The sequence below is a fragment of the Dendrobates tinctorius genome, unplaced genomic scaffold, assembly GCF_039654945.1.
Source record: "Dendrobates tinctorius isolate UK_male_01 unplaced genomic scaffold, ASM3965494v1 ptg000136l, whole genome shotgun sequence".
Classification (NCBI taxonomy): domain Eukaryota; kingdom Metazoa; phylum Chordata; class Amphibia; order Anura; family Dendrobatidae; genus Dendrobates; species Dendrobates tinctorius.
The window spans coordinates 4047501-4074721 of NW_027361804.1; the positions used below are offsets into that span (position 1 = coordinate 4047501).

Genomic DNA, 27221 nt, shown 5'->3' on the forward strand with positions numbered 1-27221 from the left:
GGGTCACTGCACGGTGCAAGCCACTCATAAGCATCAAGAATCAAAAGGCGAGACTGGACTTTGCTAAAAAACATCTAAAAAAGCCAGCACAGTTCTGGAAGAACATTCTTTGGACAGATGAAACCAAGATCAACCTCTACCAGAATGATGGAAAGAGAAAAGTATGGCGAAGGCGTGGTACAGCTCATGATCCAAAGCATACCACATCATCTGTAAAACATGGCGGAGGCATTGTGATGGCTTGGGCATGCATGGCTGCCAGTGGCACTGGGTCACTAGTGTTTATTGATGATGTGACACAGGACAGAAGCAGCCGAATGAATTCTGAGGTGTTCAGAGCCATACTGTGTGCTCAGATCCAGCCAAATGCAGCCAAACTGATTGGTCGTCGTTTCATACTACAGATGGACAATGACCCAAAACATAAAGCCAAAGCAACCCAGGAGTTTATTAAAGCAAAGAAGTGGAATATTCTTGAATGGCCAAGTCAGTCTCCTGATCTCAACCCAATTGAGCATGCATGTCACTTGTTAAAGACTAAACTTCCGACAGGCCCACAACCAAACAGCAACTGAAAACCACCGCAGTGAAGGCCTGGCAGAGCATCAAAAAGGAGGAGACACAGCGTCTGGTGATGCCCATGAGTTCGACTTCAGGCAGTCATTGCCAACAAAGGGTTTTCAACCAAGTACTAGAAATGAACATTTTATTTAATCTGTCCAGTTACTTTTGGGCCCTTTAAAAACAGGGTTGCACATGTTAAGGAGCTGAAACTCCTAAACCCTTCATCCTATTTTAATGTGGATATCCTCAAATGAAAGTTGAAAGTCTGAACTTCAACTGCATCTGAATTGTTTTGCTTAAAATTCATTGTGGTAATGTCTAGAACCAAAATTAGAAAAATGTTGTCTCTGTCCAAATATATATGGACCCAACTGTATACAGAGATGCATAAGATCCTGTCTGCAGCCACCACTAGGGGGAGCTCCCTGTATAGAGATACATGATAATATCCTGTCTGCAGCCACCAATAGGGGGAGCTCCCTGTATTCTCCTATTGGTGGCTGCAGGTCAGACTATGCCTGTGCAGAGGGTTTGGATCTGTGATTCAGGGAAAACAAACTTCCTGATACAGATTCATAATTGATCAGCAGAATTATAAGTTCTGTTCACACTGAGATATTTGTCTCTTACTCCTCACTCCTGACTATTGGATAGACGTGTGCTGTATGTCATATAGTGTGCAGATGATGGAAGTAGTTGTACAGCCGGTGCCCGGAGCATCTCCATCTGTACTGTCTGCACAATGTGTTGCATAATGTCCTCTGTTCTTCTCTTCATCTCTTCTGTCTCCTCCTCCTCCTCCTCCTCCTCCTCTCTCGCTCCTCTCCTAGGGGCTCCTGTATCGCTTTCAGGGGCCCCATATCTCACTGGTCCCTTTAACTTAGGCCCTGAATCACACCCCTCCCGAGCTCCAGCGCGACCTCACCACCATTACCCCCAGCCCACCATCACTGCCTCTACCTTGTTAGACCACCTCCCCATCCTCCGCCTCTCCCCCCATCCGGTATACCCCTCGCCCCTGTGTCACTCTTTCATGTCCTCTCTGTCTCTCGCCTTCTCTGTCAGTGCAATAACTCTCTTCACAATTCCTTGTTGTAGACTATTGGGGAGAGTCTTATTACAGTGACCTCATCGATGTGCACCTGGGTGGTATGTATGCCCAAATCACACCCCAGTACTAATTACCCCCCCCCCCCCCCCCATTACCCCTCCCTGACCCCGAAGGTTCCCTCTGTGGCTCCTAAATCCTGAAACAACAAGAAGAAACTGTAATAATATCACCTGATATGTAATGTACTGGTGTGAGCCGTGTATCTAATCCTCTCCTCTGTGATACTGACTGCTGAGCTGTGTATCTAATCCTCTCCTGTGTGATACTCTCTGCTGAGCTGTGTATCTAATCCTCTCCTGTGTGATACTGACTGCTGAGCTGTGTATCTAATCCTCTCGTGTGATACTGACTGCTGAGCCGTGTATCTAATCCTCTCCCGGGTGATACTGACTGCTGAGCTGTGTATCTAATCATCTCCTGAGTGATACTGACTGCTGAGCCGTGCATCTAATCCTCTCCTGTGTGATACTGTCTGCTGAGCCGTGCATCTAATCCTCTCCTGTGTGATACTGTCTGCTGAGCCGTGTATCTAATCCTCTCCTGTGTGATACTGTCTGCTGAGCCGTGTATCTAATCCTCTCCTGTGTGATACTGTCTGCTGAGCCGTGTATCTAATCCTCTCCTGTGTGATACTGACTGCTGAGCCGTGTATCTAAGCTTGTGTTGTACTGTCTATTCAGCTGATGGAGTATGGTGGGATGGGGATGGCACGATTTGGAGGAGGGGCGAACGAAGGAGGGGTAGTACGAAAGAGAAAGGGACAGAGAGGTCTAGAAGAGGAGGGGTCTGGAGAAGAAGGGATAATGGAGAAGGGGACAGCGGGGTCTGGAGGAGGAGGAGGGGTGAGATGGAGGAGTCTGGAGGCAAGGAACGAAGAAGGAGGAGCAAGATGGAACAGTCTGGAGAATGGGGGGGGCGAAGGGGTCTGGAGAATGGGGGGGGGGGCGAAGGGGTCTGGAGAATGGGGGGGGGGCGAAGGGGTCTGGAGAATGGGGGGGGGGGCGAAGGGGTCTGGAGAATGGGGGGGGGGGCGAAGGGGTCTGGAGAATGGGGGGGGGGGCGAAGGGGTCTGGAGAATGGGGGGGGGGGCGAAGGGGTCTGGAGAATGGGGGGGGGGGGGCGAAGGGGTCTGGAGAATGGGGGGGGGGCGAAGGGGTCTGGAGAATGGGGGGGGGGGGGCGAAGGGGTCTGGAGAATGGGGGGGGGGGGGCGAAGGGGTCTGGAGAATGGGGGGGGGGGCGAAGGGGTCTGGAGAATGGGGGGGGGGGCGAAGGGGTCTGGAGAATGGGGGGGGGGGCGGAACGAAGGGGTCTGGAGAATGGGGGGGGGGCGGAACGAAGGGGTCTGGAGAGTGGGGGAGGCGTCTGGATGGTGTACAGGGGTAAGCCTGTGGGTGCTGGGCATATAGTTTTGGCAGTAATTCTGCCCCATACTTTGGATTTGGTCTGATCGTCTCACCGGTGACTGATCCCTTTGGTGCTTCACACACGGGATTCTAGAACTGGCGGAGCGGACGCACTTTCAAGCCTTTGGCCGCTATTTTTTTTTTTCTTTTCCCCCACAATTCACTCTGGTCTCATTCAACACTTGTTGAATCCAGTGTTGTACCTTTGTGCAGCCTGCAGGTGTCGCTGCTGAGCAGGCTTGATGGCCGACCACTGCCCATGGGGCTGTTACTTTTCAATGGGGATCTAGGACTTGTCCTCTTAGGATTGTAATTAATTACGGGGCAGGGGGTAGTCTGTGGGTGTCCTGTGCTGCGGCCCGGTTTGGGGTCTATTTTCCTACATTTTCTTCTTGCTGTTTCCTGCTCTCACTCTTTGTACTTTCTGCTTTCTTTCCCTGTTTTGTCCGTTCCCTCCACCATGTCCCCTCCCCCGCCGCTCTGTTTTCTACCTCCACTATCTATTTGCCCCATATGTCATTCTCTCAAGTTGATCCCATTGTGGGGACGCCGCGCCGCAGACCCATCTCCTTCTGCCCCTGCTGTGTCCACGAAGGTAACGTAGCACCACGTCCTGGTTGTGTCGCCAGGTTATCAGTGTGAGAGACCCCTGCGCGCCCCCCCAATGCTCCCCTGCCATCGCCTGGCCTCCGCCCCCAGCTGCTGTGTGCACGATCTCTGCATGACCGGCTTCTCATCCCCGGACTGGTAAATGGGACGCCATCTGCGGGGTCCCTCCATGTCCACCCCTCGGGGGTCTCACTCTGCTTCTGTGTAGTTGTCTCTATTTCCTCGTTTATCATTTTTTGTTATCTTTTTATTCTGAATTTTGAGTAAGAAAAAAAATTAAATCCAACATACTACGACTACGTGGGCCATTACTCCCTGTAGACTTTACTGGGCAGTTCTTCTGCCCCAGAAACATTCGGAGATGTTTTGCCCAGTGTGGGGGTTAATGTGGAGCTTGTGATTTTTTTTTTTTTTTTCCTTTTCCCCGTTCCCATGAAGAATCTTTCCCCCCGGTAATAACGCGGCCTCTGGTGTGTGAGGTGCGAGGCTATGTGTGAGGACCCCGTGATGATTGCACCTCTTCTATTTGGTGGTGGTTGTCCTGCAGGCCGATACATGGTGTCCCCTGAGCTGGACCCTCTGTTCTCCTGTTCGGATGCCCTCAGTAGCGCCCCCTCCTGCCTGCTCGCCCCCATGTTTGGCTTTGTGTCTTTTTGTTTGCTCCATCGTTTTTCCCCCAGTGTCTGATCCCAGACGGTGACCGTTGTGCGTCTGTTACAGGAATGGGCAAGAAGGACGACCCCAAACTGATGCAGGAATGGTTCCGGCTGGTGCAGGAGAAGAACGCGCTGGTCCGATATGAGTCTGAGCTGATGATCTTGTGAGTCCTTAGATACCAGTGGATGTCACGGTGTATCTCAGTCTGTCGTGTGGGATACTGTCTGCTGAGTTGTGTATCTAAGCCAATCTTTAGGTGAGACGTCTGTGGGTCTATGCAGGTTCTGATTTTTTTCCCCTTCCGTCACTTCAGTGCCCGGGAGCTGGAGCTCGAGGATCGGCAGAGTCGGCTACAGCAGGAGCTGCGGGAGAGGATGGCGGTGGAGGGTGAGTGACAGATTTGTAACTGACAACCCCAGGCAAAGGATTCTGGGAATGGTGTCCGAGCTCCCGACCTCCTCAGTCACTGGACCTCTCCTCCCTGTATGTTGCGCCATCTGTGCCGTACTTAGTCCGGATGTCGGCACTTTATACCCAGAGCTGAATCTTGGGATTTATTTAATCAGTGATTGGTTTGGAGGCGGGGCTTACAATGGACCAGACACGCCTCTTCCTGTTACATTTACCACTTAGCAGTAAAGTGATCTGCTTTTGTACTTCACCCCACAGACCAGCTGAAGAGCGAGCAGGAGCTGACGGACGAGAAGCAGATCCTGAACGAGATGCTGGACGTGGTGGAGCAGCGGGACGCGCTGGTGGCGCTGCTGGAGGAGCAGAGGCTGCGCGAGAAAGAGGAGGATAAGGACTTGGAGGAAGTGATGTTATCCAAAGGCTACAACCTGAATTGGTCCTGAGGGTCCTTCCGGAGATGTCAGGGCCCCTCGTTATGACGAGGGGTCGGTGTGTCTTAAACATGGCGGTCAGCCGAGAGCTGCGATCCTTTCCATGGAGATGTTGTGGTCCTGTTAACCCTCGCATAGCACTTAACAGTGCGTGGATAATGGAGGCAGTTTCCCACCGAAGGAACGCATTTTTTTTTTTTTTTTTTTGCCACGGAGATGTTCGGAGCTGTGGCCTCTATTCAGGTTTACAATACGCTGCCATTTCCAGTGGTGCCGGGTGTGGACCACTTTGGACCCTCACCCTGGACAGCGGGGAAGTGATCGCTCACTTGCAGTTGGGGGATTTGGCCACTAGGTGGCTCCTCAGTCATCCTCTCCATAGAAGATTTGTAAAGGAATGTTGCTCGTTTTATCGTAACCCCCCACCCTAACGTGGACTGGTGGGTGTCATCGGGAACGTGACAGCGTTCATAGGGGCTGGCGCCGAAAGCCCCTCTTTCTTCAGCGTAGTCTTAGATTGTATCTGGCGTGAATGATGAGGATGTCGCCGCCTTCTACCCTTTGGAACGGCTGAGCAGCGCAATATCATCGCTCAGTCCCCGAGACCCCCACGGTCTCTTACAGGCTCTACCATCACAGTGCCACAGTGAGCGGCCGTTTATTTGCTCTTTCAGGACTCAATGGGTTAACTGACGCCAGAACCGTGGATAATGCTCCTTTTTTTTTTTTATTCCAACCTCCAAGGATTTTTTTTTTTTGTATTTCCTCGAAATGTCAGGATCAGATGTCCACAGCAACCGATCAGATTCCACCTTTTCCATCACAGGAAATGAATGCTGGCGCTTCATTGGTCGCCACAGGCAGCGCCTCTGTTTTGTCTTCTGTTTCAGCCAATAATAATTGTCCTTACTGGGTGCGTCACAGTATCGGTGTCTCCCATTGGTTTGTTCTAAATGTGAACCAATTGGAGCAATAGCGCGGAAGGTCACACGCCGCTGTCTCGTTCTTAAAGGGGCGGCTCTGTTTTTGTTTTTTGTTTTTTTTTAAATTTACCAATAAGCCTGCTGCATTGTATGATACGACTGAATGTCTTCACGTTTCTGAGGCCTCGACACTTTTATATTTTGTTACACAGCGGATAATGATTGTGCTGTGGACGCTCGTCCTGGTGTACCGTGCACCTGTGGTCCCCACGTCATCACTGCCGCCATCACGAAGCTTCCGAACAATACTACAAATGGATATATAGAGAGTCAAAACTCAGGAACGTCCGCCCTCCGGTATTGGACGGTAGCGTTCTAGTGAGCGACATCACCTGACGTTAACGTGTTCCCGCCCAGGACCTCATGATAAATCTCATGAGTCATCTGTACGTGTAACGCAAGACGCCGGATTTGTACCTCACCGGATCTCTGCCGGTGCCATTACTTGTTCATACCGGCTCTTTAAACCGTAAAGGGGTTTTTAACTAAATTTAAAAAAAAAAAAAAAATCCGGCTCTCATATTAGAGATGAAGAAATGAAAAGCAAATTGCTACTTTATCAAGGAGTTAAAGGAGAAATCCATCGATGGAGGCCTGTGAGGAGAAGCGGAGTTATCCGAACTAGGAGTCCAGCAGTTGCCTGTAGCAACCAACCACAGAGCAGCTTTCATTTAACCAATCAGAGCTCAGCTTTCTCTTTTACCAGAGCAACCAATCACAACACAGTTTTCATTATTCCACCTCGGCTTTAGACATGAAAGCTGCTCTGTGATTGGTCGGTACGGGCAGGATCTACATGTGACCCCAGAGAGTTGGCGGCTTCTTGACCTCCTTTCATTAAATGCAGTTCACTGGTGGAATCGCAAAGAGGGCAGAGCGTGACAGCCTCAGTGCCAGCCTCCACCCCTTCAGGCCCTGCACTAGGTGTAACACAACTCTGGGTCACTCTGTTATAAATGTCGCTGTCTGGGGGGTTTGGGGCGATCACTGTGATTCCTAATCTGCAGGGATTAACCGTAAATTACAGCCAAGATGGTAGGAAAAGGTTTAAAACCGTTTTGTCTCGTCACCCAGTCTGGAGGTGTCCTGACTCGCCCAGCAATGGTCGTTCTGCTGCCGGTCACGTTCGGAAGCCATGACACCTGCTCTGCACAACCCCGGTACAACCACAGGGGTCTGTTCACTATGGACTTTCTGCTTCTTGGCGGAGGAGGGGCGATAGTGACCCGTCTGGGCCACCCGGTCACTCACTGGTGACCCTCTGCCTCAGTGCCCGGGCAGGCGTTATCCGGCTTCTCCTCTTCTGGGTCTCATCGCCCTGAGATATGCGCAGACACTGTTATCACTTTGGTTTAATTGTGTTTTTTTTTTTTTTTTGTTATTAACTTATTTTTTAATACTTGAAAGAGATTTGCTGTTTTATATATAAAAGGTTCAGAACTGAAAACTGCGTACTGTCTCTTTAAACATCTGATGGGGAAAGGGATCTGCCCATAGCCAGTGACTATTGTTCAAGACTTACTGCTACAGTGACCCTATGACAACTCTTCCTGTTAACACAAGCGGAGAGCACTGATATGTGATGGGTACCGCGCGCTACAAGGAGGAAGTCTCCTCCCCCAGTAATGGCCGATAACGGGGAGTAATAGATTGTAGTCTCCTGTCCTACAGTCTCCTCCCCAGTAATAGCTGATAACAGGGAGTAATAGATTGTAGTCTCCTGTCCTACAGTCTCCTCCCCCAGTAATGGCTGATAACGGGGAGTAATAGATTGTAGTCTCCTGTCCTACAGTCTCCTCCCCAGTAATGGCTGATAACGGGGAGTAATAGATTGTAGTCTCCTGTCCTACAGTCTCCTCCCCAGTAATGGCTGATAACGGGGAATAATAGATTGTAGTCTCCTGTCCTACAGTCTCCTCCCCCAGTAATGGCTGATAACGGGGAATAATAGATTGTAGTCTCCTGTCCTACAGTCTCCTCCCCCAGTAATGGCTGATAACGGGGAGTAATAGATTGTAGTCTCCTGTCCTACAGTCTCCTCCCCAGTAATAGCTGATAACAGGGAGTAATAGATTGTAGTCTCCTGTCCTACAGTCTCCTCCCCCAGTAATGGCTGATAACGGGGAGTAATAGATTGTAGTCTCCTGTCCTACAGTCTCCTCCCCAGTAATGGCTGATAACGGGGAGTAATAGATTGTAGTCTCCTGTCCTACAGTCTCCTCCCCCAGTAATGGCTGATAACGGGGAATAATAGATTGTAGTCTCCTGTCCTACAGTCTCCTCCCCCAGTAATGGCTGATAACGGGGAGTAATAGATTGTAGTCTCCTCCCCCAGTAATGGCTGATAACGGGGAGTAATAGATTGTAGGTCTTTTTTATTATTATAAAATCCTTCACGACGTTACAAATAAAACACAACAGAACAAACATAGAACAAAAACTCCAATCAGAAACAATATGACAAAATCAGACACAAACACAAAGAAATAAACAAGAAATGGAAACAATAAGGGAAATTCTCGACCTACAAAACGGGAAAAGACAATTAAATTAAAGAAACAAGAAATTTAAAAACTAAAAAAAAAAAAACAAAAAAGGAACAAAATTACAATAATTACACCAGCACCCCCTTAAAATAATAAATAAATAAAATCATGTAAAACCCCCGACCCAGCTCCATTCACACTATTATATACAACCCTGAACTGCATTAACACCGTCCTATATACAATACTATATACACTATATACAATATAAACATATGACACCAGTCCAAATATTGTACAAGACACACCTAATACCCTCTGGTCCCACTGCCTTACCTCACAGCCTCCCCCTTACACCGCCACATTCACACTTACGACAAACCTAATTACAAACATAGTATAGAAAATTAACAATATTTATATATTTTTTCCTTTTTTTTCCTTTTATTTATTTTTTTTATTTTTTTTTTTTTCCTTTTTTTGGGATTTTTTTTTTTTTTTTTTAACACTATATATAAATCACACATCTACTCTAACTATCCCACCACCCCTGATCCAGCTCTGGCCACAAAGTTCAGGATTTCTCCGAGCTAGGATCAGGCCCCAAAGTTTTTCCCCAGGCGGGGCCTGGACCAGGCCAGATCAGTCTCTTATCACCGCTGTTGAAAACCCCCCATCCCCCCAATCCCCCCACCCAACCTAACTAAGACCCTCTATTATACACAATATATACAATACATACTTTACGCTATATACAATATATACATAAACCAACGTTACAGAACATAACCTACGTACTCACCACTTAAGGCTCAAGTTCGATGCTTGCAAACCTTCTATTCAGGAGACTGAAATTCAAAACAAAGTTCTAGAGTGAAAAGGCATCAGCCCACCACCAGGATATAGGAGTACTAACGGACTAAGGCACCCCGAAGGAGAAACCCCTCCAGAGATGGGCCGCCCTCCGGGCACCCAGTCTTTCATACTCCAGAGAACGGACCTTCACCAGGGCACCTAGGATGCTGCTATAAACTTCGTCTACACGGAGGATTTTACTCTGCGTCGAAACTAAAACTCGTGCGTTCCACGTGAAGTACCTGACCACTGCGCTGACTATAAATAAAGTGACTCTGTCCCTTCTCCCGAGGTCTCCGAACGCTCCATAGGCCCACTCGGCATAGGACAGAGTAGCCAGCCGCGGCCAACCAATGGAAGCTCCCACCCTGTTGTACACCTCTGTATTAAAGGGACAATGAAGCAGGAAGTGCTCCATGCTTTCCAGCATGTTAGCACAAGCCTCACGGGGGCAATTCCTGTCCTCGGAGCTCCTGTACTTCAGATTGTCCCTCACATACAACTTACCTTGGAAGCAGCGCCAAGTCAAGTCCCAGTACTTCTTGGGGATCCTATTAGAATTTAACAAACTCAACCCAACCTCTAGATCCCGACTTGGGCAGTCCTTGAGGACCAATGGACTCTGAAAATGCGAAAGCAAGACCCGCATGTCGAGGAGTTTCCTCGGGAGGGACCTCACCTCCCACATTCCCAGACCCCACCGGCGCATCATCTTCAGAACCGGGGTAACATAAGCCGGGAGATGCCCATGCGGTGTGCGAAGATCCTTCAATCTTCCCCCTGTCTCCCATTCCTGGAAGAAAGGCTGAAACCATCCCTTGCAGGAGAATACCCACGGAGGAGCCCTCTCTTTCCAGAGGTTTGCCACGTTGACCTTCAAAAAGGTGTTCACTAGGAACACCACGGGGTTCACCATATTCAACCCCCCTAGTCTCCTCGTGCGGTAAGTGACCTCCCGCTTGACTAGGTTCAGTCTATTCCCCCATAACATCTGAAAGAACAGACTGTAGACCCGAGTCCAGAGAGGCTCTGGCAAGACACAGACGCTGCCCAGGTAGAGTAGTAAGGGGAGCAGGAAAGCTTTGCACAGGCCAACCCTTTCCCTCAGGGTCAAAGACCAACCCTTCCATTGGTCCACTTTTTGAGCGACACCTTTGATTCTGCCTTCCCAGTTTTTCGTGGGGTAATCACCCTGACCAAATTCGATGCCTAGGACTTTGGCGTGTTCTTGGGGTTCGGGGAGGGTGTCCGGAAGATCAAACCCGGGATCCCCGCCTCCCAGCCAGAGACTCTCACACTTGTCCTGGTTGACCTTGGACCCGGAAGCCTCCGAGTAGCTCTCCACTTCTGACATCACCACCATCGCCTCCTCTCGCGAAGAAACAAAAACGGTGACATCGTCCGCGTAGGCCACTACCCTCAGGATAGCCTCTGGCGCCACCCCGCCCATCCCCACCCCCGCCAACGGTCCACACTCGATCCTTCTGAGGAAGGGATCGATCGCAAACGCGTACAGCAATGGGCTAAGAGGGCAGCCCTGACGGACACCAGATCCTACCCCGAAAGGTTGTCCAATCCACCCATTTACCAGAGGGAAAGTCTCAGCCCCAGCGTATAAGGTCTTAAGCCAGTCCACAAACCCCCCAGGCAGACCGTACCTCAAAAGAGTGGACCAGAGGTACTCGTGGTCAACCCGGTCAAAAGCCTTTGCCTGATCCAGGGTCAGCAGGAACCCCTTCCAAAGGCCCGCCCTGCCTTGCTCCACGGCCTCTCGGACACCCAGAACAGCACTGAAAGTGCTACGGCCAGGAACGCAACAGTTCTGAGCCTCTGAAAGCAGCCGCGGCGCAAACTTCACCAGCCTGTTGAAAAGTATCTTAGCCAAAACCTTCCTGTCCACATTGAGAAGTGCTATGGGACGCCAATTCTCAATGCGTGACGGATCCTTACCCTTTGACAAAATGATCAAAGCTGACCTCCTTAATGATCTCGGCAGGGTGCCCGAGGAGAGACACTCATTAAACACCTGAGTCAAGAGGGGAACCAAGGAGTCCCTAAAGGTCCTAAAGAACTCGGATGTTAAGCCATCCGGACCTGGTGATTTTTTGGGCCTGAGCCCATCGATCGCCAGTCTCACTTCCTCTTCTTTGATCGCTTCTGCCAAAACGTCCAGCGAGAGGTCAGCCCCTGGCTCCGGAACAGCTTCAGCCAGGAAAGCCGACATCCTGTCACGATCCAGTTCCCTCCTTCCCAAGAGGTGTGAGTAGTATGAACTGACGACCTCCAAGATCCCTGATCTGGACCTCTTCAAGGATCCCGTACTGTCCATCAGCCCCGTCACTATCTTACTATTCACTGACATCTTGCTGCTTCTGTAAGGGTCGGGCGAGTAGTACTTCCCGTAGTCCCTCTCAAAAACCAAAGATGCGTGCCTATCGTACTGACACCTCTTCAGCAAGGACTTCACACCGGAGATCTCCTCGCGGCTACCTCCAGTCGAGACAAGATGCTCGAGTCTCCTCCTCAGGCTCTGATACAGGTGATCCCTGTTCAGGCTTCTGAGGTTCGAGAGTTGCCGGAAGAATTTCGCCACCCGATGTTTGAACATCTCCCACCACTCTGACTTAGTGTTACTTAGGCCCAGCAGCGGTACCTGGCTCTGAAGAAAATCCTCAAAAGACCGTCTCACAGCTTCTTCCTCAAGGAGTGATGAATTCAGCTTCCAATAACCTCTTCCCATCCTAGGAGTCTCTGTAACGTTCAGAGAAAACATAATCAAACAGTGGTCGGAGAACTCCACCTCCACAACCGACAACGGCGAGGAGACGGCTTCCTCCTTCAAATAAAACCTATCTATCCTAGACCTGCACTGACTACCTCTAAAAAAGGTGAATCCCGTGCTGCCTGTGTTGTGCCGGATGTGGACATCCACTAGGCGTGCCTCACTTACTATCCTGTTTAGCGCGACGCAATCATAAGTCAGCCGGTCCCCAGAACCTCCTCTATCACAGGGTCTCGTGACGTTGAAATCCCCTCCAAAGACCACCTGCCGACTTGAAAATAAGAAAGGTTTGATCTTCAAGAAGAGACATTTGCGGTCCCACTTGGATTGGGGATCGTAGATGTTAATGAGCCGAAGCTCCTGTCCCCCCATGGAGACATCTAGGATCAAGCATCTCCCCATTTCTAATTCAATTAATCGTCTGCATTCAACCGCTGCGGTCTTAAAAAGGACCGCCACTCCGCTATACGGCTCGGCCGCAAGAGACCAGTAGGAGGGCCCATGCCTCCACTCCCTCCTTGCTTTATGCATGGTTGATAGGTCAGTCAACCTGGTCTCCTGCAAAAACAAAATGTCGGCATCAAGTTGGCCGAGAAAATGAAAGGCCGTGTACCTTGCCGCTTCTGACTTTATGCTGGCAACATTAATGGTTGCCAGCGTCAACGGTGTGGGTGGCGCCATCATGATTGATTGGATTAGATAGCCTTTTTCTTCCCACCCCCAACAGCTTCACCCTCTTCCTCAGACAATGATGAGCTTTTAGTGCGCTTAAGACACAGACTCATCCATTCTCTCCTTACATACACTCTGGCCCTTGTCTGGTGGTCCCGAGGTAGTCCCCCCCCCAGAGGGCCCTTTAATTGCTCCCTGAGAAGAAGACTCAGCGACCCCCTGAGCCCCAACATCCCCGTCCGCTACCTCCGGCTCCGGGCCCCTGTCCTCCCCCTCTGCAGGGGAGTCCTGGAGGGCCCCGAACCGGTTGGAGAGATCCACCAGAGGGGGGGCGGCTGGACCTTCCAATGGCACCTGGATCAGGGCCAGAGAATCAGAGGGGTCGCACTCCAGAGCGGAGGCTCGAGACCCGGACCCACTCCTACCCTTGGTTGTTTTCCGGTTACCCTTTTTCCTTTGTTGTGACCATTCCCCCTCTCCCTCATCCAGACTGTCACCGGATGAGGGTTCCTGGGAGGACATGGCGTCTGCCTGCTCCTCCCTTTCAAGTCTCCTGACTTCCTCACTCAATTCGCTGTCTTTAGGATCCTCAGCTGCAAGTGAAGTACCTGGGTCAGGGTTTAGGGTCATTACTCCCTGCCCCCTGTTCCCATGGCGTTGCTCCTGCCGCCTGATGTTGGATGGCGGCAGCTTGCTCCTCACCGGTTCCCTGCCTCCTCCGCCCCTACTGGTCCCTTCACCGGCAAGATTAGTCCCGGCTTTCGCCTGTCCCGCACTCGCCGCTTTCAGGACTGCATTGGCAAAGGAACGCGGACAGCGACTGAATGGATGACCGAGGTCACCACACAAGTTACACCTAATCCTGCCACAGGTAGCAGCGAGATGGCCAAGGTCCCCACACAGTGCGCACTTCTGGGTGGTACACTGCGCACTGAAGTGTGTGGGGCTGCCGCACCTGTGACAGACCTTAGGCTGCCCCTGGTAGAAAATCAGGATCCGGTCCCTCCCCAAAAATGTAGAGGAAGGTATATGGGTAACAGTGTTTCCTGAAACCTTCAATTTCACCATGAAGGTCCAGGCCCCTGACCAGATACCATGGTCGTCGCGGGTCTTCTCATGAATGCCGACGATGTCGCCATATCGACCAATCCAGGTGGAGATGTCCATGCAGGAAAGTGACTCGTTACTGGTCAATACGGTCACCTTCCTGACCGAGTTCTGGCGGGATATTGCGACAGGGACGAAACCTTGCCATTCGGGGCGACCCCGAGCCAGCTCATGGCGAGACCAAAAAAGCTCAAGGCCCTCCGGTCTCACGAAGCTGACATCGAAGTAGGAGGTCCCATAGGGATGGATCAAGGCAAAGATGTCGTATGCCGCGAAGCCCATCCCCAGCAGGAGCTCAGCAACCTTTGACCGATCAGGACAGGCATCCTTGCTTACCCACTGGAGACGGGCCACGTTCCTACGGTTACTCCTCTGCCCCGGTGTCGGCAGAGACCAGACAGTCTCTGCCCCTCTATCTCGGAAGGCGGAAAGACCGTGTCTCTCTATCCAGAAAGACAGATCAACCTCCCTCCCCTCTACATTGATGGAACTCTCCCCTTTCTTCAGGGCGTCCAGGAAGCGCTGCTGCAAGTCACCGTCCTCGGGGCCACCAGACAAGGGCGCACTACTACCCCCAGCAGTGACAGCCCCCGAATAGCTAGGGGCTGAAGCCCTCGCCACCGCTGGGGGGGCAGTGGGACCACTACCTACTTCCCCTCCACCAACACCAGTGCTGCTCTCCTCATTCACTCCACCAATACTCCCATCATTTGCGGCACCACAACTCCCATCATTCACTCCACCACTATTCCCACCATTCACTCCAGCAGTACTCACATCATTCACTCCACCAATACTCCCAACGTTTGCGGCACCACAACTCCCATTATTCACTCCACTACTACTCCCATCATTCACCCCATTACCAGTGTTCTCTGCACCTTCCACAGTCACCTCCATTCCCTCCTCCCTTGTGTCTGCAGTCTCTGCACTCACACCTGCTGGGTCGGGGGAGCGGTGCAGCACCACACCCGTTTTCATTAGCTCAGTGCTGACATTGTGCCGTTCTTTTGGAGCACTGTGCCCCTTATTGTTCTGGGCTGCCTGCCCTGTAGCCACAGACTTCGGGGTGCTAGTATCACATTTAGGGGCATGCTGTCCCCCCGTCACAGCAGAGCGCACAGTGTTCCTTGCTGATAATGTTCCCTGCTTTTGCTGTGTATTTCTTTTTTCCCGTGGCTCTGTCTCAGCTGCGTGCCTCCTCTCCTCTGTTGAGGCACACTGCGCCCCTGTCACAACAGTGCGCCCCCCTTTCTCCGCACCATGCTCCTCGGCCCTGCCCCCCACAGCCCCAGCGTCGGCCGGCGCAGCTGCAGTGAGCAGGGATGGAGTCTGCCCACACCGTCCCCCTTTCGCAACGGCGTGGACATCCCCCCCGCTCTCCTCGGCCCCGGTGATAACCGGCTTAGCCGCAGCAGGCAGGGAGGGAAACTCCACGGGGTCCCCTATGTCCGGCGCCGTGAGTACCTCCACAGCCTCACCCCCTGCACTGTTCCCCGCACAGACGGCAGCATTGCCGGACGTCCTCCTCCTCTCCCCACCTTGCCTATGCCCCGGACCCACTGCAGAGCCCGTGCTTTTAGGTTTGGTGGGGTTTACACAGGAGGTGGTAGGTGTAACATCAGACATTGGTACATATTTGTAACTCACCACCTCCTGTGTCATCTTTTTTTTCTTCCTCCTCTTTTTGGTCTCCTCCGCTGGCTCGTCCTCCCCGAAGGAGAATCTGGTCAGGTCCACAGGAGACTCCAGCTCTCTGATCTCCCTCAACAGACCGCACTCCTCCTCGTCCTCCGCTGACACTCCAGCATGGGTTGTCGGAGTCCTCTGCCGTGCCGGGAGGCCGCTTCCTTGCTGGCTCTGCGACTCTTTCTCCCGGCTTGTTCCAGCACGAGAGACTCCAGCCACGACTTCATCGTCCTCCTCCTCCTCGCTTAGGACGCCGGCTGGCAGTTCTCCCGAGGTATTTAACCCCTTCATTTCAGAGAACCGCCGCTGGTTCTTAAACCTCTCCAGGAAGGGACCTGCGCTTTTCTCAATCCCCTCCCGGAGGAGCACTAACCGGACCACCTCATCTCTGAGGGCTTTAAACCTCTGGGAGGTCGCGGGTCTTTCCTTGTTAGAGGCACGGGTGTTCAGGATCCGTGCCTCCCGCAGCTGCTCCTTCAGCCCGGTCAGTGCTTTGCCGGCGTCCTCGTACTCTCGCAACATGGCGACCACTCGGGAGGAGAAGGAGCTCGTGGACTCGCTGGAGGTCATCTCGCCCCATGATGTTGCTGGGCTCTTCTTCCTGGGGCCTGGGGTGCCCCTGTCTCCCTCTCTGGGCGGACGATGAGCCGTCTCGGGGTTGGAGTAGGTGGGTACGGTCTTTCTCATCCGACCAGATCTCCTCACGCCCTCCTGGGCCGGTTGCTGCTGCTCTCTGTCCCCCGCCGGCACAGACCGGGGAACAGAAGCCTGGGAAGCCATGCCTGGCTCCCAGGAAGCCTGCCTCTCCCTGGGGAGAAGAGAGGCAGACTCTAGGCCTCCTCCTGGAAGTCCTGGAGCTCACAAGACAGGTGCTGCTCTCAGCAGAGTGTGACTGATTGTGGGCACCTGTCCTACAGTCTCCTCCCCCAGTAATGGCTGATAACGGGGAGTAATAGATTGTAGTCTCCTGCCCTACAGTCTCCTCCTCCAGTAATGGCTGATAACGGGGAGTAATAGATTGTAGTCTCCTGTCCTACAGTCTCCTCCCCCAGTAATGGCTGATAACGGGGAGTAATAGATTGTAGTCTCCTGTCCTACAGTCTCCTCCCCCAGTAATGGCTGATAACAGGGAGTAATAGATGCAGTCTCCTGTCCTACAGTCTCCTCCCCCAGTAATGGCTGATAACGGGGAGTAATAGATTGTAGTCTCCTGTCCTACAGTCTCCTCCCCCAGTAATGGCTGATAACGGGGAGTAATAGATTGTAGTCTCCTGTCCTACAGTCTCCTCCCCCAGTAATAGCTGATAACGGGGAGTAATAGATTGTAGTCTCCTGTCCTACAGTCTCCTCCCCAGTAATGGCTGATAACGGGGAGTAATAGATTGTAGTCTCCTGTCCTACAGTCTCCTCCCCCAGTAATGGCTGATAACGGGGAGTAATAGATTGTAGTCTCCTGTCCTACAGTCTCCTCCCCAGTAATGGCTGATAACGGGGAGTAATAGATTGTAGTCTCCTGTCCTACAGTCTCCTCCCCCAGTAATGGCTGATAACAGGGAGTAATAGATTGTAGTCTCCTGTCCTACAGTCTCCTCCCCCAGTAATGGCTGATAACGGGGAGTAATAGATTGTAGTCTCCTGTCCTACAGTCTCCTCCCCCAGTAATGGCTGATAACGGGGAGTAATAGATTGTAGTCTCCTGTCCTACAGTCTCCTCCCCAGTAATGGCTGATAACGGGGAGTAATAGATTGTAGTCTCCTGTCCTACAGTCTCCTCCCCCAGTAATGGCTGATAACGGGGAGTAATAGATTGTAGTCTCCTGTCCTACAGTCTCCTCCCCCAGTAATGGCTGATAACGGGGAGTAATAGATTGTAGTCTCCTGTCCTACAGTCTCCTCCCCCAGTAATAGCTGATAACGGGGAGTAATAGATTGTAGTCTCCTGTCCTACAGTCTCCTCCCCAGTAATGGCTGATAACGGGGAGTAATAGATTGTAGTCTCCTGTCCTACAGTCTCCTCCCCCAGTAATGGCTGATAACGAGGAGTAATAGATTGTAGTCTCCTGTCCTACAGTCTCCTCCTCCAGTAATGGCTGATAACGGGGAATAATAGATTGTAGTCTCCTGTCCTACAGTCTCCTCCTCCAGTAATGGCTGATAACGAGGAGTAATAGATTGTAGTCTCCTGTCCTACAGTCTCCTCCTCCAGTAATGGCTGATAACGGGGAATAATAGATTGTAGTCTCCTGTCCTACAGTCTCCTCCCCAGTAATGGCTGATAACAAGGAGTTATACTTAAAGGGGTTGTCTCAAATTTGAAACTTTCACCTGTGCTCTAGAAAGGTGATCAGATGCTGAGCTCTGGGGGTCCAAGCACAGAGCCCCTCCCTCATGCTGGGAATGAGCCTTTACAGATCCCTGAACGGAGCAGGTGTTGCCATACGCTGCCTCTGGACTTCCCCTTTAACTGTGATTTGACCGTAACAGACCCTGATCCCTGCTTGGGACCTGATGGATCGGGGAAATCCAGTCTGATCACATCTCCTCACCCGAGGACTACACCACATGTTTTTAGAGAAATTATCACAGATGTGAACGTGAAACCTGCAGTGTTCCTGGCAGCGGATCGCTGGGTGAGGTCAGGGGCCACGTGAAATGGAAGGATCCTGTGTCCTAAATACATCAAGAAGTGATCGCTAACAGACCGACTGTTCTCTGTGACTGTGCAGAGTTCTCTGTCCTGTGCTCACATGAGGAGAGCGCTATTTCTGGATGTCAGGTGCCTTGTATTCTGCATTTTCACCTCTTTCCACCTCTGCAGGCTCTTAGTTATTATTTACAGTTGTCTCTGAGCTGGTAGGAGGAGGCTGACTGCTATGTTGTCTCCTATACACAGCACACACAGACATGAGGGATTCCTGCTCCCTTGGCTCTATAGAACAGGAGAGATGTGAATCCATCCCTGGGGAATAAATATGTTCTTAAAAGTATGCAGCATAGGGAGCATTATATATCAACACTGAGTAGTGTAGCTGTAAATTCAGAGCCTGGGTGAAAAATACTAGAAAGCGGCAGCATGGATGACTTTGTAAAGCATTTTTAAGAAGTGTAATGACATCAGCAGGGTGGTAAGAAAAGCAGTTATTAGAGAGCAATACTGAGCATTGTAGCAGTGAATTCAGCACAGGGTTGAGAAGAACATGGAGGATATAATAGCAGTACTAAGCAGCATTGCTGTAAGTCCAGCACTGCAGTGAAATAATCACTTTGTAGACAGTAGCAGAATAGAGGACATAAAGCAGTACTGAGAAGACTAATTATGTATTCGTCGATGGGCTGCGTTAAACACTAGAAAGCAGCATGAAGGATAATGTACATCAGAACTGTGCAGTTCAGCGGTGAATTCAGGTTTAAGGTGAGATAAACACTAGAAAGCAGCAGGGAAGGACATTATATTGCTGTACTAAGCAGTGTAGCAGCATGTCCAACGCTAGGGTTTGATGAACACTAGAATTTGAGGCATTGAAGATATTCTGCGAGATTACTGAGCGGTGCAGATGTTCATCCAGCTACAGGCTTCAAATAAGCAGATAAAATGTATCCAGCCCTCTGGGCCCCTGCAGTCACTGACCTGTGGAACCTGTATGTGGGAGGAGGGGCATATAATGCTGGTTGTCACAGGGAGAGGGAGACCACTTGTCATCCACCTGACTACTTTAGACAGTGGGTGAGGCTAAATTTCTAGGGGTGGGGCTTATCAGGACCAATCTATCAGGAAATAACCTATGCTGGAACCTGTGAGACGTTTCAGCTGTGAGGAGGCGGTCCGGAATCTCATTGGTTGTGGATGGTTTCCGCCTACTTGGGTTGATGTTTCTTGAAATCAATTTTCATGAATTCTCCAGACAGGAGAAAAAAGAGGACAAGGAGAGGAGACAAAGTGGAGGCGGGGCTGAATGCAACCAATCACAGTCCAGCTTACGTTTTAACTGCCGGTTACAATAAGAGCAGCAATATGATTGGTCAGTATGGACCTGCCCTCATCTGTAAAGCGGGAGAGGGGATCCGACGCTGTATATAACCCCTCACGCGCTTAGCACAACGCCAGGGCTCCGCCCACTGACCGAGCAACTGCGCCGGGGAGGAACTCTCCCGAAGAGCCGACTCCTCAGGTTTCTAAAGTTGTGCTGCAGCCAAGGGAGCAACGAAGATGGAAAGCAAAATCTACACATGTGATACTGTGCTGAGCTGTGTATCTAATCCCGTGATACTGTGCTGAGCTGTGTATCTAATCCTCTCCCGTGTGATACTGCTGAGCCGTGTATCTAATCCTCTCCCGTGTGATACTGACTGCTGAGCCGTGTATCTAATCCTCTCCCGTGTGATACTGACTGCTGAGCCGTGTATCTAATCCTCTCCTGTGTGATACTGACTGCTGAGCCGTGTATCTAATCCTATCCTGTGTGATACTGTCTGCTGAGCCGTGTATCTAATCCACTCCTGTGTGATACTGTCTGCTGAGCCGTGTATCTAATCCTATCCTGTGTGATACTGACTGCTGAGCCGTGTATCTAATCCTCTCCCGTGTGATACTGACTGCTGAGCGTGTATCTAATCCTCTCCCGTGTGATACTGACTGCTGAGCCGTGTATCTAATCCTCTCCTGTGTGATACTGACTGCTGAGCCGTGTATCTAATCCTCTCCTGTGTGATACTGACTGCTGAGCCGTGTATCTAATCCTCTCCCGTGTGATACTGACTGCTGAGCCGTGTATCTAATCCTCTCCCGTGTGATACTGTCTCATACATTCCCATTGTCTGCTCCCTTCAGGGGCCTTATTTTGGGTGTGTAGCTTTAATGGGCGGTGCCGGGGGCCGGTCCTGGGCTGTACTATATATGTGACAGCGGGAGGAGGAGCACAGTGAGGCAGGAAGAGAAGGTGCTGGAGCTGCTGCAGGTAGGTCAGTGTGTGTCATGTCCGCAGGGTCTGGAGGAGCGAGCACAGATATAGCGGGAACCAGCATCGGGTGACATCATCTGCACAGAGATACAGCAGTCAGTATCACACAGGATAGGATTAGATACACGGCTCAGCAGTCAGTATCACACAGGATAGGATTAGATACACGGCTCAGCAGTCAGTATCACACAGGAGAGGATTAGATACACGGCTCAGCAGTCAGTATCACACGGGATAGGATTAGATACACGGCTCAGCAGTCAGTATCACACAGGAGAGGATTAGATACACGGCTCAGCAGTCAGTATCACACGGGAGAGGATTAGATACACGGCTCAGCAATCAGTATCACACGGGAGAGGATTAGATACACGGCTCAGCAGTCAGTATCACAGAGGATAGGATTAGATACACGGCTCAGCAGTCAGTATCACACAGGATAGGATTAGATACACGGCTCAGCAGTCAGTATCACACAGGAGGGGATTAGATACACAGCTCAGCAGTCAGTATTACACAGGAGGGGATTAGATACAGCAGTGACAGAGGAGTATCTGATGCAGCAGTATAAGGTGTGGGGGTCTCTTGTTTGCTTAGTATTGGGGGCGATTCTAGACTTTGGGGGTAAATTAGCGGCTGATTAGGGCGCTCAGACCAAGACAGACACTTGTTTTGGATGGAAAAGAAAATTCTTTACTTGGTCATTATGTCCTCACGAAGCTTTTCGGCGGTGAATGCGCCTTCATCAAGTGAACACTGAGGTATCAGTTTGTATAGAGATCCAATAGCTGCTGTTGCGCAGGCGCCGGCGGCACCATTTTGCTGGAGAAGCAATAAAAAAAAAGTCCTCCACCAAGAAAGCGCCGCCCACGCATGCACAGTAGCGGCTGTCGGCGATCTCCAAGAGCTGCTACTGCGCAGTTGCCCCGGGCGCCATTTTCATAATGACTTTTTGGTTCTGTTTTTGTTATAAAAAAAAATTAACGGTTGGAGAACCGCAATGGGGTTTGCATTGACCCCTGCTGACAGAGCTGATGTGGTATCTTGTACTCTGCTAATTCTGTGGTTTTCATTGAGATGAAAGAACAAGTCTTCAGTTGTGCTGGGTATTTTCTAGTCCCTGCAGACCAATGATATCACAGATATAAAAGGAGGCGAGACAGACTCGGATGGCTCTAGAAGGTAACGCCAGTGGCGGTGATTAGGTGTTTATTATACCATAGATGTTGCAATATATCCTACAATAAAATGATATATAATGGCAGATAGCTGATTTGCATTGGTGAAAAGGTCAATACTGTTTTCTGTTCTCGCTCTGGATGGGGGACCCAGGAGTGGGATCTCTGATCGTCAGACAGATATGGCCGCTTATGGCCATCCTATAAATTCTTTAGACGATACAGTAAAATATCTACAATATTCTAGAAGCCACGAGCAAAGTGTCTCCGATCTCTGCTGATCCTGAGTGATCGGTGGCCTCATTTATTGGTTTATTCAGTTTGTCACGTTGTTAATCTGATGTTTGAATTACTTGTTCTCAAAAGGAGGAAGTGAGAGATGACATCCACATAACAGCCCCAAAGGGATTTTCATGGCTGAGTAATGATGCTATTAATTCTGATGCACAAATTTCCTAAATTACAAATCCCCCCCCCCCCATTCTTCATGTATATAATGGCAAAGTCCCTGAAGTGCAGTCAAACATCATGGCTCCGCCCCTTTGCCAATAATTTTACCTTTGTATAAAAAGGAAACTCTTAGGCTGTGTGCCCACAGTGCGTTTTTTATGCGTTTTTCGGGGTCAAGCCGCAACAAAAACGCTTAAAAGAAGCATCCCATTCATTTTAATGCATTTTGGCCTTTTTGTGCCAATGGATAAGTTTTTTTTTTACCGCTAAGGAAACGCTTAGCTGTAAAAAACGCAGCATGTTAATTTCCGCTTAGGTCTGCGTTTTTGACTATTTCCTATAGTCCAAAAGACGCGCGGGGAAAAAAAAGCATCAAAAACGCACGTTTTTTGCGCAAAAACCGTACGGAAAAAAAATGCGCGTTTTCTAGGAAGGAGATCCGCTTCCTGAGCGTTCAAAAATGCTACTGTGGGCACAGCCTTAAATTCTAATAAAATTGCTACCTGTATTCCTGTTGTGGAGAAACAATGGTTGATTGCATGGCCACCTCTAGGGCAGATAATCCGCTACACCCCGAATATACCGTATTAGTATAAATACTGCTATTGTCACCGCCATCATGTGGAGTCCATTTATAAGTAACATAATGGAGAGGAACTGAAACCAAGTATATTATAATACTGTAATGTTAATTTTAATACTGCAAAATGTCACCCACATGTACAAGAATATAACTAGTATAATACTGTCCCCTATGTACAAGAATATAACTACTATAATACTGCCCCTATATACAAGAATATAACTAGTATAATACTGTCCCCTATGTACAAGAATATAACTACTATAATACTGCCCCTATGTACAAGAATATAACTACTATAATACTGCCCCTATATACAAGAATATAACTAGTATAATACTGTCCCCTATGTACAAGAATATAACTACTATAATACTGCCCCTATGTACAAGAATATAACTAGTATAATACTGTCCCCTATGTACAAGAATATAACTGCTATAATACTGCCCTCTATGTACAAGAATATAACTGCTATAATACTGCCTCCTATGTACAAGAATATAACTACTATAATACTGCCCCCTATGTACAAGAATATAACTACTATAATACTGCCCCTATGTACAAGAATATAACTGCTATAATACTGCTCCTATGTACAAGAATATAACTACTATAATACTGCCCCCTATGTACAAGAATATAACTACTCTAATACTGCCGCCTATGTACAAGAATATAACTACTATAATACTGGCCCTATATACAAGAATATAACTAGTATAATACTGATCCTATGTACAAGAATATAACTACTATAATACTGCCCCTATATACAAGAATATAACTAGTATAATACTGTCCCCTATGTACCAGAATATAACTACTATAATACTGCTCCTATGTACCAGAATATAACTACTATAATACTGCCCCCTATGTACAAGAGTATAACTACTATAATACTGCTCCTATATATAAGAATATAACTACTATAATACTGCCCCCTATGTACCAGAATATAACTACTATAATACTGCTCCTATGTACCAGAATATAGCTACTATAATACTGCTCCTATGTACAAGAATATAGCTACTATAATACTGCCCCCTATGTACAAGAGTATAACTACTATAATACTGCTCCTATATATAAGAATATAACTACTATAATACTGCCCCCTATGTACCAGAATATAACTACTATAATACTGCCCCCTATGTACCAGAATATAACTACTATAATACTGCCCCTATGTACCAGAATATAACTACTATAATACTGCTCCTATGTACAAGAATATAACTACTATAATACTGCCCCCTATGTACCAGAATATAACTGCTATAAACTGCTCCTGTGTACAGTATTACGATATAATCGGAATTTCTTGTATTTTCTGTCCCTCTTAGGTCTCCTCTTATAATGATGAGCGCAGAACTGATTTTTGTCTCCTTCTTGGAGTGTCAGAGAATCGATGATCCAGACTTCAGGTCTGAGCTCCAGTCTATAGTGCAGTCCCTCAATAAAGATGGCAACCTGGAGACGGACAGTCATGGCGGATTGCCCTTTCGATATCTTGAGACAGATGGCGGTAAGAACGTGACTTGTTTGGGATTGGCGGGACGGAGCAGATTACGGTATCACTCGTTGTCAGTATAAGTTACCACAATGCTCCACTGTCCGTTATCAGTATACCTGCCGTTTGGCACTGAGTATAAGGGGAGTAATCCTGATAACTTTCCATTCGGCTGTTATCAACTGACTGTGGACGACCAATCCCTGACTTCTGTTTCCCTCAGGTTCGCAGCCTGGGGTTGATGAAGATCTGTGCCGCAGGATTGGCGCCCAGCTGGCGCAGATGGGAGACAGATTTGAACAAGAAGGGACAATTAAAGCGGAAGTTGTGGAATGTTTAGTGAACGATATTCTCAACAACTCTCTGACCGAGGACGTGAGTACCGACAGCGGCTGCACGATTCTGATGGCAGCTCTGGGTGTCAGAGCGAGGCCTGCCCTGTGGTCACTGGCTCGCTGCATGTATATGGTTCTCCCCACCTCCCATTCATTCTTAAGAACTTCCGTAACCAGTGTTTTCTTTTGCAGCGTTTTGCAGATGCCGTAAAGCGTTCTCTGGACAACCTTCCCCCCGGGATGGACATGGAGAAGGCCACGTTGGCCATCGCGATGTCTTTAACCAGCAAAGTTGGCAGCAACGTCCCTAATCTACTGCACAACTGCTACTCTACGGCGCTGACCTTCATCCGGAAGAACTACAGGTCCTGTATAGATCAACTGACCAGACAGGTGAGTGCGGGGAGGGTTAAATGGGCGTGTCATGAAGTTGGAGTGGGCGGGTCATCAGTGGGGGGAGGGCTCTAACTTGTGTCATTTCCTATTGTCAAGGTTCCCGGCTCTGCCTCTGCCAGCAAGTGACCCTTCAGCTGCATCCCCCTCCCCCCCCCACAATCCACTATTTACCAGATTTCATGTATTTTTTTTTTTTTCCTTTTCGCAGGGGTGACCGCTGAGCATCACCAACCGCAATGCTGCAAAGAAATGTGAAGGTTTCTCTCTTCTTCACCATCTGACCCGTTTTCTTTGCGTCGTCCATTGTTGTGCGTTATTGTTACCCACGTGCTGTGATGTCGGCCATCTTGCCACAATCCTTCATGTGAAATCCGTTATATGAACGCAATTGTGAAGCATCGCCCCCCTGTCCTCCATCTCTGACATGCCGTGACATCACCAAGGTCAACAGTGATGTCATTACTTCCTCCCAATCTGATTGGCTCAGCCACAACGACCGCGCTCAGGTTTATGACCCTTTTATGTAAAATGAGGATGAATGAACTCCTGGAGATCAGCATCCGCCACTGCGGAGACACCATCACGTTTCCCATAAGGGTGGGGGCATTGTTCTAGAATCACTGCGCTGAGAATCATGTGACGGTGTCTCCGCGGCTTGTTTTGCATATATTTACATATGACCCTTTTATGTGACGGTTGTGAAGTTTTCCTGTTTATCTGATGTCAGAATTTTTCCACTGATGATGCAAAATAGTTTTGTACCTTCCGCTGTCGGGAAATGTTAATGAATGTGTTTTTTTTCTTGTCGAAACGTTTTAATAAATTTTTAAAAACTTTAACTGTCACCCCCCTCGAAATTCTCATACGGTCACAGGATTGCCCCTCGCAGTGGGTGGAGCTTAAGACAGGGGTGGGGCTTGTCAATGACTACAAAACGGATATTTTACTGGAGAAAAAGGCGTTCTTGAGCTTCTTAGAGGCGGAGCTTAAAATTTTGCATAAAATAGGCATACAAATGGCAGGAGCTAAGAAATTGGGAAAATTTATAAAGACTGACTTAATTTTTTAATTAATATTTGGTACAACTCGCTAGTAACGCCTCCTGGCAGCGCTGACGTACGTTTGACTTGGAATGAACGTTACACTTTGTTTAGCCACACCCCCTTGGCTGTATGGTTTGTCAACCTTGTTTTTATCTACCAATCAGCTGTCAGATTGGATTAGTCACATCATTGACTTTCTTTGACCAACCTGCAAGTTGAAGAAAAATGCTGATTGGTTGTATATATCTTCAGCATCCAATCGTATCGCTGGTTTCATTTTCCAGCCTGCACTAGAGGAATAATGGAGCAGCCTGATTGGCTGCAGCTGATGCACAGCAGCCAATGAGGTCCCTTTCCAGCCTGCACAGTCCGATTTTCGTGGCCTGGAAAATCTACGTCTGGTAACCAGAGTTGTTAGGAGACATCAGGCTTCCGGCCTTCTCTTCTACATATGCCCTAAAGCTCGATGCAGTTACTTAGTAGGGAGGGAACAAAATATATTATTCTAACAAAAATGCTGGTGAAAAATCCCCCGAAGCAGAAGTATCCACTAGAGGATGGTTCATACTTTATACAATGCCACAGTTACCAGTGCGCCCTCTAGTGGCAGTTGCAATGTATGCACATTTATTTAGGGGTTGGGAGTTGTGTATCAGTGTAAACTAGCTCCAACATCTATACACCGTGCACATAATTAACAGGCAGTGGGGACGAGAGCGCCATTTTATGCAGATTTTTCAACACCAAGGTGTATAAACCTGATTGTATGAAGAATATCAGGTGATGTGTATTTGTGTAATGAGGGGGTGTACAGAATTACGAGGAGCAGGTTATACTCAGACAAAATGGGCCAATAGAAGAGAATCTACTGACTCTGTAAGACTGGGAACAATTTGCCCCGATGATCTGTCCTCATACGTCATACAGACGCCATAAAGTCTCCGCTCACAGGACGCAGATGCCATAAAGCCTCCGCTCACAGGACAGATCA

The 27221-nt window shown here is 49.2% G+C and overlaps 2 protein-coding genes across 20 annotated transcripts in view; both read left to right on the forward strand.

The window, feature by feature from the left end:
* Positions 1-7618, forward strand: part of MICAL3 (microtubule associated monooxygenase, calponin and LIM domain containing 3) — a 70287-nt gene extending 62669 nt beyond the window's left edge. For 13 of the 19 annotated variants that reach the window (XM_073544090.1, XM_073544108.1, XM_073544092.1 and 10 more), the window contains 5 exons: positions 1663-1713; positions 3610-3675; positions 4410-4509; positions 4660-4733; positions 5016-7618. In XM_073544090.1, coding sequence (XP_073400191.1) covers positions 1663-1713; positions 3610-3675; positions 4410-4509; positions 4660-4733; positions 5016-5200 — 476 coding nt within the window. In that variant the 3' untranslated portion in view covers positions 5201-7618. The remainder of the gene's footprint in view (positions 1-1662; positions 1714-3609; positions 3676-4409; positions 4510-4659; positions 4734-5015) is intronic. The other 6 variants (XM_073544097.1, XM_073544100.1, XM_073544109.1 and 3 more) reach the window with 3 other exon arrangements.
* A 13021-nt stretch (positions 7619-20639) lies between these two features.
* BID (BH3 interacting domain death agonist) lies at positions 20640-26026 on the forward strand. The gene is made up of 5 exons (XM_073544111.1): positions 20640-20717; positions 24290-24471; positions 24680-24831; positions 24984-25184; positions 25396-26026. Exons 2-5 carry the CDS (start codon positions 24303-24305, stop codon positions 25399-25401), a joined length of 528 nt encoding a protein of 175 aa, XP_073400212.1. The 5' UTR covers positions 20640-20717; positions 24290-24302; the 3' UTR covers positions 25402-26026.
* Positions 26027-27221: the final 1195 nt, after the last annotated feature.